Source organism: Paramisgurnus dabryanus, chromosome 16, assembly GCF_030506205.2.
Source record: "Paramisgurnus dabryanus chromosome 16, PD_genome_1.1, whole genome shotgun sequence".
In the NCBI taxonomy this organism is placed as follows: Eukaryota; Metazoa; Chordata; class Actinopteri; order Cypriniformes; family Cobitidae; genus Paramisgurnus; species Paramisgurnus dabryanus.
Genome location: NC_133352.1, coordinates 32294631 through 32306924, shown reverse-complemented (window position 1 = coordinate 32306924; position 12294 = coordinate 32294631). Strand labels below are relative to the sequence as shown.

Here is a 12294-nt window from a genome sequence, read left to right as displayed (position 1 = left end):
TCAACTCGTCATTTGGGTAGAAAAATGAACCCAACCTTTCATTTAATGAGTTTAAAAACAGTTTGAAGGAGTTCTCCTGTTAATACTTAAAGGTATAGCGTAAGATTTTCCCGAATTATTTAAAAGAACCGCCCCTCGATATTTTTTAAAAAATGCTCCCGAGAGGGAACGCCTGTTAAACGCGTGCACGAGACAGAGAGAGAGCGTGCAGGAGCTCAGTTCTTCTCTTCGCTCTGTTTACAAGTTTCTGTCGGCATGTTTACCGTGTCTGTGCGGTTCGTGACTTGTGCCAGGGCTAGCATCGCTAATCATAGCTTACATCCACTTTTACCAGCAGTGATTTTAAATGGATTTCTCCAAATAGCATGACAAAATGTACCTTTCCAGTAGAAACTTCGCGTGGGAAGCCCAACCTGTCCTTTTAGCTCACGCCAGCGTGTGAAATAGTCTCCCATAAACATCTGGTCTTGTTTCTTTATTTATAGTCCTTTCCCTTCTTGTCATACAATTCTTAGACACTTTTTCTCTTGCGACCCTCAGACATTTTGAAAAAAATACAGTGAGAACGCGACCTTCAATGAATGGTTGAAACCGTAGCACAACACACATACACGTGAAAGTGCGCATGTGCAGAAAGCGAACGTAGAGGCGAGCACGCACGACGGTTATACGTCAACATATAATCATAATGATTGACATCTGGGATGACCAATAACAGTGGTGATCCACCCGGAAAACGAAAATCTTCCGCTATACCTTTAAATTACTACTTAATTTTGACATTTTACAGGTATTATCATGATTACCATGGTAGATACTTGTAAGGTTTGTAGTACTCAATTTTATACCATAATGTTGTGAATTGTGTGATAATCATACTCAACCCCTGGTTGGACAAGATTGTTGTAGTAAAATGTCAGATCATTTTATGTAAAAAAAAAAAATTACATTTGAAAATGTGTTTAATTTCTGTCTCTTCACAGTGTATGGCTTTAAATCTGTGTCGATGTCGTCGGCGATTCCTGCTCATCTGCTCACCATGTTTTGTGCTGCTCCCAGTGTACATCTACGTCTCGGTAGTTTTGACCTATGCCATGACACACGGGACATCCGTCGCTCGTCCCATGCTACCCTTGCGCTTTATTGCCACTGGCCTCAGATTCACTGAAGATCTGGCTCCTCATCCTGAAGAGCACTTTTGGAAAACCGAACTAGATAACGGAGCGCTGTGGAACTTTCTCCAGCATATTAAGGACCGCCGATACAACCCAATCCTGAAGCAAAAACTGGATAGTGCAGAAGGCCTCGGCGACGGAGAAAGATCCACTGGGAAGGAAAGTGGTGGATCATGTAATCCAGATTATGAGATTAGCAATGCGATTCCAGATTATGAGATGTTAACAACTCAGATGAAAGATTTTGTTGTGTCCATGCACTGTCGAGACTATCCACTGATTCTCGAGCCGTTGGACGTTTGTGACGATGGACCACTGGCAAAGACTCGGGCTCCGCTGTTGTTCCTTGCCATCAAAACTCAAAGTGCAAACTTTGAGAACAGGGAAGCGATTAGAAAAACTTGGGGGCGTTCGGGAAATGTGATGGGTAGGGAAAACGAAGGAGGCCTTGTCCGTAGGATATTCCTTTTGGGGATGTCCAAAGACTTGCTTGTTGAAGATAAATTAACATTTGAGAGTAAAATGCATGGTGACATCATACAGTGGGATTTTGCAGACACCTTCTTTAACCTTACGCTGAAAGATGTGTTGTTCTGGGACTGGTTCTCAAGGCGTTGCCCACACGCCCGTTTCATCTTTAAGGGTGATGACGATGTGTTTATTAGGACGCCGGCCATCCTGGACTATCTGCTGGCCGAGGAGAAGAACGTAACTAACGTAACTAACTTTACTAACGTAACTTCATCGGTGTCTATGCAAACAAAAATGGACGACTTTATTGTTGGTGACGTAATAAACAATGCAGCACCTTTACGCTCGAACCAAACAAAGTACTTCGTCCCAGAGAGCTTCTACAAAGGGATGTACCCCTCATATCCTGGTGGAGGAGGGGTGGTGTATTCTGGATCTCTGGCCCTTAAACTTTCTCAGGTGTCAAAGAGAGTTCATCTCTTTCCTATTGATGATGTCTATGTGGGCATGTGCCTGCAGAGAATAGGGGTCTCGCCTATCCACCACCCGGCCTTTCTCACCTTTGACTTCCCTTTAGATGAACCTAAGGATCCCTGTGCAAACCACACCGTGCTCCTGGTCCACAAGCGTAGCCCGAAGGACGTTTTTCGGCTTTGGTCGGAAACATTGACGCCCAGCCCCGAATGCAGAAATGCAACGCTGAGAGTTGAACGTGGAGATGCTTAAGTGGACTGAAGCCACATCTCAGTTTTTTGTTATGCTAAAACATGTTCTCATCTAGCAGGTTTAGACAACTAGTATTTTTATCACTGTATGTCAAAACATTGTGAAATCCAGTCTCTTGTAGCCTGTTTGGTGTGTTTTTGTGTTTAATAAGAAGTAAGGCAATTTACGCAACTGAAACCTGCTTTCAGGCCTTTGTGCATTCCGTGTACTTTTGTATGTATTTAAATGGAGGCTGATTGCTTTGTAATTAAATTTATTTATAACTTATCTATTATACTGCAACAGAAAATTGCAGTTTCAGTATTAGATGCAATATTACTCAAGAGTAACACATTGAAACGGTGATCATGCTTCTTTCAGATCAGTCTAAAAAATGCTAGGTTGGTATGGTAGATGTCACATGAATTTCTATAAAGAATTTATTGTGAACGGTAAAAAATACTTTGCTGCCTTAAAATAAACCTCATTTCAACTTACTATTATTTATCTTGACTAGAGATGAGTTGTTATAACTTATAAAATTAAGTTGACTTTTCTCAACTATATTTTATAAGTTGTGACAACTCATCTCTGTTGGCATGACTTGTAAATCTTAGTTGATTTAACAAAAAATTTTAAGGCAGCAAAGTTTTTTTTACAGTGGTGGGACGACTTTCTTTTTCGTGTCATTTTAAGTATTGTTTTCTCTTTTTTTTCTTATTTTTAAATAATTGTCTCTTGGGGTTGGGGTTAGATTTGGGGTTTGGATGTATTTTTATGTATCGGTTTTCTTTCACTTTTAAAACTATTCTCGCCTGGAGTTGGGGTTTGGGTTAGGATGTCTAAAAATGTAACAGAAAGTGATTCTAACCCCAACCCAAGCGACAATGGTAAAATATAGGAAAAAACAATGAGAAAACAATGCATAAAATGACATGAAAAAGTAAGTCATGCCACAAACACGAAAAACTATTTATAGAAAAATTTAAAGAGTGACACGAAAAAGACAATCGTGCTCATGGACACGAATAAATTAATCAAAATTTCCGTGATAACACGACTTTCCGTGAGATCAGTCTGGGTCAAAAATCCATTGGGTTTTAATTTTACTTATGCTTGGTTGTTTTAACCCATTGTTGGGTTAAATATAAACCTATTTTAGCCCAATGTCTGGGTTTGTCCCTTTTTGACCCGATGCTGGGTTGACAATAAGTCATCATTTTTTCAGAGAGCTAGTTATTAGTTATGGTTAAAAATATTTCATAAATATCACCACAATCTGTAAGGACTTAAAATAAAGTTGAATTTGTTAACATTAGTAAATGCATTAACTAAACATGAACTAACAATGATTCATATACACACTAAATATGCTGGGTTATTTTCAACTCGGCACTGGGACGAAGAGTACAAGCACAACCTGTTGGGTTGTAATTTAACCTGGGTGGTGGTTTGGGTTCACTGAAAAAAATGATTCATTGAATTTAATAAAAAATTTTAAGGTAAGTGGTTGCAATCAATTTATTTAAGCTACATTTAAACAAAAAAGATTAGTAAAGTAAAATAAAATTATAAACTTTTGTTTAAATGTAGCTTAAATAAATTGATTGCAACCACTTACCTTAAAAAAATTGATTAAATTCAATGAATAATTTTTTCAGTGTTGTTTTAACCCATTGCTGGCTCAAATATAAACATGTTTTAAACCCAACCGCTGGGTTTGTCCCTTTCTGAGTCAAAATTGTTTACTAAATTACTAATTTATTAGTAAATGCTAAAATTACCATGAACTAAATGCTTTAGATTTATTGTTAGATCATGTTCGCTTATATAAAAAATTATTAATTCAATTTACTCAATTTTTTAAGGTAAGTGGATGCAATCAATTTATTTAAGCTACATTTAAACAAACGTTTTTTCTTTTTTTTTCTTTTTTTTTTTTTTTGTTTAAATGTAGCTTAAATATAATGATTGCAACAATTTACTTAAAACAATTAACAGTAAAATGAGTAAAGGGAATAAATCTTTTTTTTTCAGTGTGCATTAACTAATATTAACAAATACAACCTTATTTTCATGCGTAACCCCATAAATGTACTGCTAACTTACACAAAGCGGATGAAGCCTAACAACCATTAAGTTTTTTGCATTTTGTTTACATTATTTTTTATAAATGTTTGTTACCTGTTTATAACTTATGTTGGTGTTCAATGTAAAATAAATAATTGTGCACAAAAATTAATGTTAACTTGGGTGAGTTATGTGCTTCATTGAAAATAATGCTCTAATGCAGAAATCATGTTTTTTTTTGTCAGGAGATTTATCTACTGTAATGGTCATTCTGATGATAAATATCTTTGTGTGGTCATTGGTCAAAGCATACAAAACAAAGTTTATTATAATGCAATATTTACAGAAATCATTATACACAATCAGTTTCCTTCACCAGGAGGAAAATGAGTTTGAGGATAGTTATTAAAGTAAAAATAATCTGATAATTACGTTTGAGAACACTTAGCTACCTTCTGAATGTCATCAGAGAGTAGTCATTAACAGTAATTACAGCCTTGAAATTCAGTCTCAGGCATCAATGTGGTTTGTCCAGGTATTTAAGCTCAAGGTTTTTTACAGAAAGCTGCTCTTGGTCACTCCTGTATTAGGTTTTTTTCTGTCCGTCTACAAAATGTCTTCTGCTTTCCCATTACAAGCATCCTCTATATCATCCTCTTCATCATCATCATCCTCATCTGTCTCTTCCTCACTCTCGCTGTAGTGGACAGTAGCACGATTAGTGTTCACAAACAGATCGCTGTCGTCATTCTCAGAGTCGCTGTCACACTCCGCCTCTTCCTGCTCATTTTTTTCTTCACTCCTATCTGTCTGCGTTCCCTCGTTCCTCTCAGCAGATGCGTGAGATTCCTGGAATCCTTTTGGCCTGTGTGAAGTGGGAAAATACTGTTTACTGAACACATTTACAGCTTTTTCTTGAACAGATTATAAAATGCATAATAAAGACACTATACAGTTTCAACTATGAATATGATCATTACAATTTATAGGATAACAAAGTTTTTATTGCTAAATAAAGGATCTTTTATCATCCTGAACCCGAAGGGTTTTATTTTGCATTTTATGTAGCTAAATCAAAACTTCCTCACCAGATCCCGAGTTTCCTCAGATACTGAATGTGGTCCCTGTAAAGTATGAAAGTAATTTCTCCCTTGACTTTTCCTCCTTCTTTTATGGGATCAACGATGACAAAGTCTCCTAAAAGTGAGGCAGTAAAAACCTTTTAGACACATTGAAAAAAACAGAGCATCTGATATCTAGAAAAGACAAAGCAAACGTACCTCGTTTGATCCAGATGTTCTTGCGAAACTTTGTGGGCATGCTGAGCAAAAACTGCTCGCCACTTTCAGTCACGGCTTCGTGGAGATTGTTGCCATTGCTACCCAAGACCTGTAACGTAGTAAAACAAGGTTTTAATCTTCTCAGTATCTCACAAATCCCAAAACTGTGTTTATAAACTGCATCTCCATACGTACCCTCATAATTTGTTGGTCTTCTGTGGGTGTGACATAATCCCCCAGAACTTCTTTGACTACGTGCTTGCGTTTGGTTGCCTTTGACATGGTGGATGTAAGAATCTGAAAAGTGTATCGTCTGAAAAACATTTAAGAAACTGATTTTCAAGAAGTGCATATTCTTGTAATCATGAACACAGAGTGGATTTTGCCCAATTACAAATAAAAAGGTACAACAATATGTAACGCAGTCTGTGAAAACCCAGCATTGAAGCATTTTTGTGATTTACTGTTTACCAGTAAGGCCACACGTGACATTTTCGTGATTTTATGGCTATGACTACTTTATGATCCAAGTTAAACTTTTTGTAAACCGGTCTACAAACCTAATCACCTAATCTAAACCTTATAAAAAAAACATCCTCACAATAACATATCAGTGGCCACCAGTGTTGGGTGTAACTAGTTACTAAGTAATTAGTTACTGTAATTTAATTACTTTTCCTATGAAAAAGTAAAGTAAGGGATTACTCTTATTTTTCTTGTAATCTAATTACAGTTACTTCTGATGTAACTAACTGTGTATGGACTGTAAAACAATTATGTATACTTAAACACAATAGTGGATTTAACATGGTTTTAGTTTACAATTCTCACTATTAACTGGTTGATTATTATTAGCATTAATATTAATGAGATGATGGCAGTATATTAATACTTAATAGCACATATTAATGCCTGATTCTGCAAAACCTTATTCTACATCTTTAACCCTCCCCATTTCTACCAATACTTAAATTAACAACTTCTTTAGTATTAATAAGCAGTAGTTGGATATTGAGGCGAAAGTAGTTAATAATTAGTTAGAGAGAATTGGACCCTAAAGCGGGACCAGAATAATTTATGTACTTTTATATATTATTTCTTCGAGCCATTTCAAGCCTATCCTTGTATCATACCTGTATACTAAATAGGATTTAGAAAGTAATTAGTAATAAGTAATTAAATACTTTTTGGAGAGAGTAATTTGTAAAGTAATCTAATTACATGATTGAAGATGTAATTAGTAACTAGTAATTAATTACTTTTTTTGAGTAACTTACCCAACACTGGTGGCCACCTGTATCACTGAAAGTATATTTAAAAAGCAAGTTACATGACGCATCTAATCGCGTGCTGCATTAACATGTGGCATTCGTGCTGCGTTGGTTAACATAAATTAAAAGCTCCAACGTATTTTTTTATTTATATCGTAACACCAGAGTCACCTACCTAGAAAGGCTATATGAAACTCTGAATATAACCTGTGTGTTTTTACTAATTGCATTGAGATAAATTGCGAACGTTTACTCGAATCTTCCTCACGGAACAGTGAAGCGACAGAGAGTGAAAACACTGTGACGCGGTTGTTTACTATTTCAAAATAAAAGCACAAATCAAAGAAACTAAAATAATGTTAGAGGGGAAGAAACACTTCATATATATATATATAGATGTATGTTTACAAACATTTTATGAAAAGGTCTTAGGTGCATTATATTCACATAGACAAAAACATTCACCAGTTCAAAAAAGATGTCTTGAATCGGTACTCTTATTTTGAAAGGATCCGTTCGCAGGTCGCTTTCAGAAATACTCGGGGCAAGCGGCAACCCAGGCGCAGGTTGATGATGACGACACAGTTTAAGATTGTATTCTTTGATTTTATTAATAAATTAACTAATAGATCGTTAATTATTGCATTTATCTAGTTGTATTAAGAAAAATAATAACGTGATTTTAGCGACGAAAATGTGGAGACTGAAAACCATCCGACATAAAGCAAGTCGATCTGCCAATGACTTGGAGGAGTTTAAACATAAGAAGAGAGAATTTGAGAAAGGTGTGTTTGTGTACACGGGTTGTGTAGCGGTTAGCTTAAAGCAACACTACACGTGCAATATTTATATTATTGAGGTTTGTATTGACCTCAATAATGCAGTCTATTTAATGTAACATTAATAAATGTATTTCTTTCTTTCTTTCTTCACAGCTCTTAGGCAGGCGAGAAGAGACAGACAGCTTATCAGTAAGAGACTGCTGCAGAATGAAGATGAAGACTCTGTGGAGACAGACTCTGTCCATCTGTCACCTGAACAGGTCAAATTTTATTTTTGCCATACATACATACATGCATGGATGAAGAAGACTGATGCTGTTGTTCAATAAACACTTGTTTCTATTGCATGTGTGACATTAGGTTAGAGAGATGATACGTGGCATCCAGTGTGGTGGGGAGGAGAAAGCAACTCGTCTTGCATGTCTAAGAAAAGCTCTTAGAAACCCTGAGACCCAACTCGCTTTCATCAAGTATGACTTCATGTGACTAGTCTAGATGTTTTACATTTTAAAGGGCATCTATTATGCAAAAAAATACCTTTACAACGTGTCTGGGCATAAATGTGCATTAGCAGTGTGTAAAATCCACCCGCTCCTTTTATTTCGCATTAAACCAAATCAGTCGCATTAGACATGCTGTTTTGATTCTCTTGTTAATGTGACGTCACACTGATAAAGCCCCGCCTACAGCCATTGACTGACAGTATTGCGTTACCATAGTCTCCAACCTTTAAAGCTATATTTTAGCTAAACACTAATAAATTGTGTTTTCTTGTCTTTAGGTCTGAAAACAGCATGCATATGTTGATCGGGCAGCTTAGTGGTCATAATGCCCAGTGTCAGCTTGAGGCTGTTCGCGCTCTTCATGAGCTGTCTCACTCTCCTCACCCCAGTGTAGGTCAAGCGTGTCTGTCTGCCGGCCCGTACCTCCTCACATACCTCTCCGGTCAGAGCCCGAAGCTGACGGTCAGTAACTTATCTGCTCTTTGGTCAATATTAGAAGAACCTCATCAAGTTTTTTCCTCATTTATTTGCATCTTTATCCTCAGGAGCTCTGTTTATACACTCTGGGAAACTTGTGTCCTGACAACGGTTCATGCAGAGAGAAGCTTCTGGCACAGGGAATCATTTCTGCATTGGCAAACTGCATTCAAGTTAGCATGTTTAACTTCGTCTCCAGTGTTAGTTAACTTTCATCTGTATGAAATATGACTTGGACATGTTTTAGCCGCTGACATTTTTTTGTTTCTTTTAGAGTCAAAAGTATAATCTGGCTGTGGTGGAGGCTGTCGGCTTTGCCCTGTCTCAGCTGCTACAGGACAAAGACGCTACTGATAAAATTATACCGTAAGGAACCAACGTGTTTCATTTACATTTTTAAAAATATACTATTTTTTTGTGTATCACTGTTTACGCTGTATACACTGTTTGTTTATCACAATGCGTTTGTACTTTGTTGTATTTTTTACCCAGAGCAGTTGTGGATTCAGGAATAATATCGGATTTGATCTCCGCATTGAATCCACATTGTGACTTTGGCTTTGGACCAGCAATTGAGTGTGCGTGGTGTTTACACTATTTAGTTAGCAGGTGTGGCAAAAATTATTATTCAGAAATTAATTAGAAATATGGCAGTTGTTTACCCTAAATTATGTCATCATTTACTCACCCTCAAGTTGTTTCATACTTGTATAAATGAATTTGTACTGCACAAAGTAGACAAAGTAAGATATTTCAAAGAATGTTTATAAACATCAATCAGGGGCACCATTCGCTTCCATATATTTTTTCTTACTGTGGAAGTCAGTGGTGCCCCTTATCTGCTTTGTTGTTTTGTTGTCTTCGGACAACATAATTGCTCTTATACGCTCATTTAGAGGAGTTAATGATTCTTTGAAATATGACTTCATGTTGTACTTTGCAGTAATTTGGATAACAAGGTGCTGGTGACTCAAGGTGCTCTTTCACAGTGCAGTGCTTGTTTAATAACATTAGGGGGCACCGTTGCTAAAGGAAACCTTGAGGATGGGCTTGAACTGGTGAGCGACATTTGGTTACATACATAGTGTACATTTAATTTAGGATAAAATAGAAAAACAGAAATAAAGACAAATTAAATAATTTCATCAAAATAAAGCACCATCACAAACACAGATTTCTTTAATGTAATGAATGCATTGATTTTAATTGCTCATAATAATAATATATGCTAAAATTTATTTGACTTTGGACAAACTATGACTATAAAATATGTTTAAGAGATTTACTGTACAAGAATAAGCAGTAATCATAAATTTTTATTAGACGTAAAGTATTCAGTCCTTAAGCGAATTAAATTACAGATTTAGGAAAATATTTTTTGGCTCTTTCATTCAAAGCTTATGTGGTTCATGATATAACCGTCTCAATCATCTGAGTCACACCTGCTTCTTTTCTTAATTTTCGGACTTTGCAGCTCATCTGGCCTCTCCTCCGTTGCCTTGGTAACCTGCTGGTCAGCGAAGGGTGTGATGTAATGCCAGAAGACACGCGCCTCCTCGCCGCGCTGTGCGTCTTCAGTCAGGCTTATCTGCAACCTCACATGGGTCTGAGCAGAGAGAGCTTGTGGGTGCTCAACAACCTCACAGGTGAGCATTTATACAGTCTTTCTTATTTGTCTAATTCATGAAATTCAAGAAAAAAAATTGTCATTATTTACCAGCCAAAATCTGCTTGCACATATTCGAAACATTTTATGTTTAGCTAGTTCCAGTGGATTTTGCTCTGGTCTCGTGCTCCTCAACTTGGTTCCTATTTTAATCAATCTACTGTCCTTCTCCAAAGGAATCAATTTAATGGTAAGCAAGTCATCTGTTATCTTATAAACCCGTCATTCATGAATATGGAAAATCATTGGGAGTTTAACCTTAAATTAAAAATAGACACAAATTTTGGGAAGCAAGGAAACTCTTTCCAATTCCAAAATATGCTAAAGCTTGCTTTAACTATTGTCAACATATACATTTTAATAACTTACAGTATTGTATCCAAACTTAGGTTCTCTCCAATCATGCTCTTTATTTTCTGAAAGGTGCTAAGAGTTCTGGGTAATATTGCCCATAATGGCCCAGAATGCTGTGTTCGGCTAACTCAAGCTGGGGTGCTCAGCGGCCTTTGTGCCACGCTCAAAATGGCCGAGCCGGAGGTGGTTACTCTAAGCCTGGAAGTCCTGCACATGTTGGTGTCCAGCAGCCCACAGGTCTTAATTTCTCTTTATGAAGCTTACGGTTAGCTCGTTCACAGTCGCTCGACATGCATGGTTAACTGAATCCCTCCTGCACTTGACAGGTGATTGAGGAGTTCACCCGGTTGAATGGTGTTCCTCTACTGGAGGCGATTCAATATAACAGTGAAGCAGAACAGCGCGTCAGAGCTGCTTACATTCTCGATAATCATTTCTCTGAGGTCAGTGTTACATTTGCTTGCCCTCATGCATGCACTGAAGCACGGGACATGTTATAAATAGATTTCCATTTTATATTTGTAAATTAATCTAATTTGGTTTTCTGTTTTTAAGGTGGAGAGTCTTTCGTAAAACCTATCGGGGTCCATCCACAGAACAGAAGAATTGAAATGTTGGTGTTTTTATGACATCAATCACAGTTAGATGCATTTTAGCATTTGCAAAATGATTCAGGTTCTCTGGTTTTTTAAAGCATCCTGCAAGTACGGCTCATGGTGTATTTTTGTTCATGGTAGGCGTATTCATGTTTTTTGCTACCTGCTGTTCCCACAGAACCGTAGACACAACATGCAGCATATTCTGTACGTACTTGAACTGGCTGTGGTGTCCTTTTAAATTAAATACAAAAAGTTACCAGTAACATCACCATGTACCCAAAGACTGCTCAGATATGCACAGTATAATAGTAAAACAAATTCCTAGATTGTTTACAATACACATATTATATATTATATTATATTATAGTCAGCTTTATTGTCAGTTCTGCTATATGTATATTAATTATTATATTAAGTCAGCTCTGTTGTCCATTCTGCTATAATAAGTACAGGACATACAGAGGACTGAAATACTGTTTCCCTCATACCCATGGTGTGAGACCCAACATAAGACAATTTTTAAAGGAATAAGATGAAACAAAATAATAATAAAAATACTAAAGAAAAAAATTAAATAAGAACAAAAATACATTTTTTATTATATTAAATGAAATATTGTATTATATTGTATTATGCCTAGAATTCACAATAAACACTGCTGTATTTTCTGTAAGTCATAATAAAATAAAATTATGGGAAATTCCTTCAAACTTCTTTAAATTTGTTTCATAATTATTGTGATTTATTCTCATATATGTGACTCTGGACCTCAAAACCAGTCATAAGTTGCATGGGTATATTTGTAGCAATAGCCAGCAATACACTGTAGGGGTTAAAATTATCGATTTTTCTTTTATGACAAAAAATATTTATCATTAGTAGTATGTGTTGCTAAGGACATCATTGGACAACTTCAAAGGTGATTTTCTCAATGTGTTCAT

The 12294-nt window shown here is 36.5% G+C and overlaps 3 protein-coding genes across 3 annotated transcripts in view; 2 read left to right on the top strand and 1 right to left on the bottom strand.

Moving 5' to 3' along the window:
* Window positions 1-3837, top strand: part of LOC135752559 (N-acetyllactosaminide beta-1,3-N-acetylglucosaminyltransferase 2) — a 6754-nt gene extending 2917 nt beyond the window's left edge. The window contains exon 2 of the mRNA XM_065271062.2: window positions 984-3837. Within this exon, the coding sequence (XP_065127134.1) occupies window positions 984-2372 (1389 nt within the window). The 3' untranslated portion in view covers window positions 2373-3837. The remainder of the gene's footprint in view (window positions 1-983) is intronic.
* An 886-nt stretch (window positions 3838-4723) lies between these two features.
* On the bottom strand, window positions 4724-7278 carry eif1ad (eukaryotic translation initiation factor 1A domain containing). Its single transcript, XM_065275242.2, has 5 exons — window positions 7148-7278; window positions 5897-6014; window positions 5702-5810; window positions 5510-5618; window positions 4724-5286 (listed from the first exon to the last, which is right to left on the bottom strand). Exons 2-5 carry the CDS (start codon window positions 5981-5983, stop codon window positions 5028-5030), a joined length of 564 nt encoding a protein of 187 aa, XP_065131314.1. The 5' UTR covers window positions 5984-6014; window positions 7148-7278; the 3' UTR covers window positions 4724-5027.
* Window positions 7279-7526: 248 nt separating this feature from the next.
* tmco6 (transmembrane and coiled-coil domains 6) lies at window positions 7527-12046 on the top strand. The gene is made up of 13 exons (XM_065271053.1): window positions 7527-7757; window positions 7908-8014; window positions 8115-8224; window positions 8536-8719; window positions 8803-8907; window positions 9009-9100; window positions 9227-9343; window positions 9678-9792; window positions 10209-10380; window positions 10496-10590; window positions 10824-10991; window positions 11081-11197; window positions 11310-12046. Exons 1-13 carry the CDS (start codon window positions 7667-7669, stop codon window positions 11325-11327), a joined length of 1491 nt encoding a protein of 496 aa, XP_065127125.1. The 5' UTR covers window positions 7527-7666; the 3' UTR covers window positions 11328-12046.
* Window positions 12047-12294: the final 248 nt, after the last annotated feature.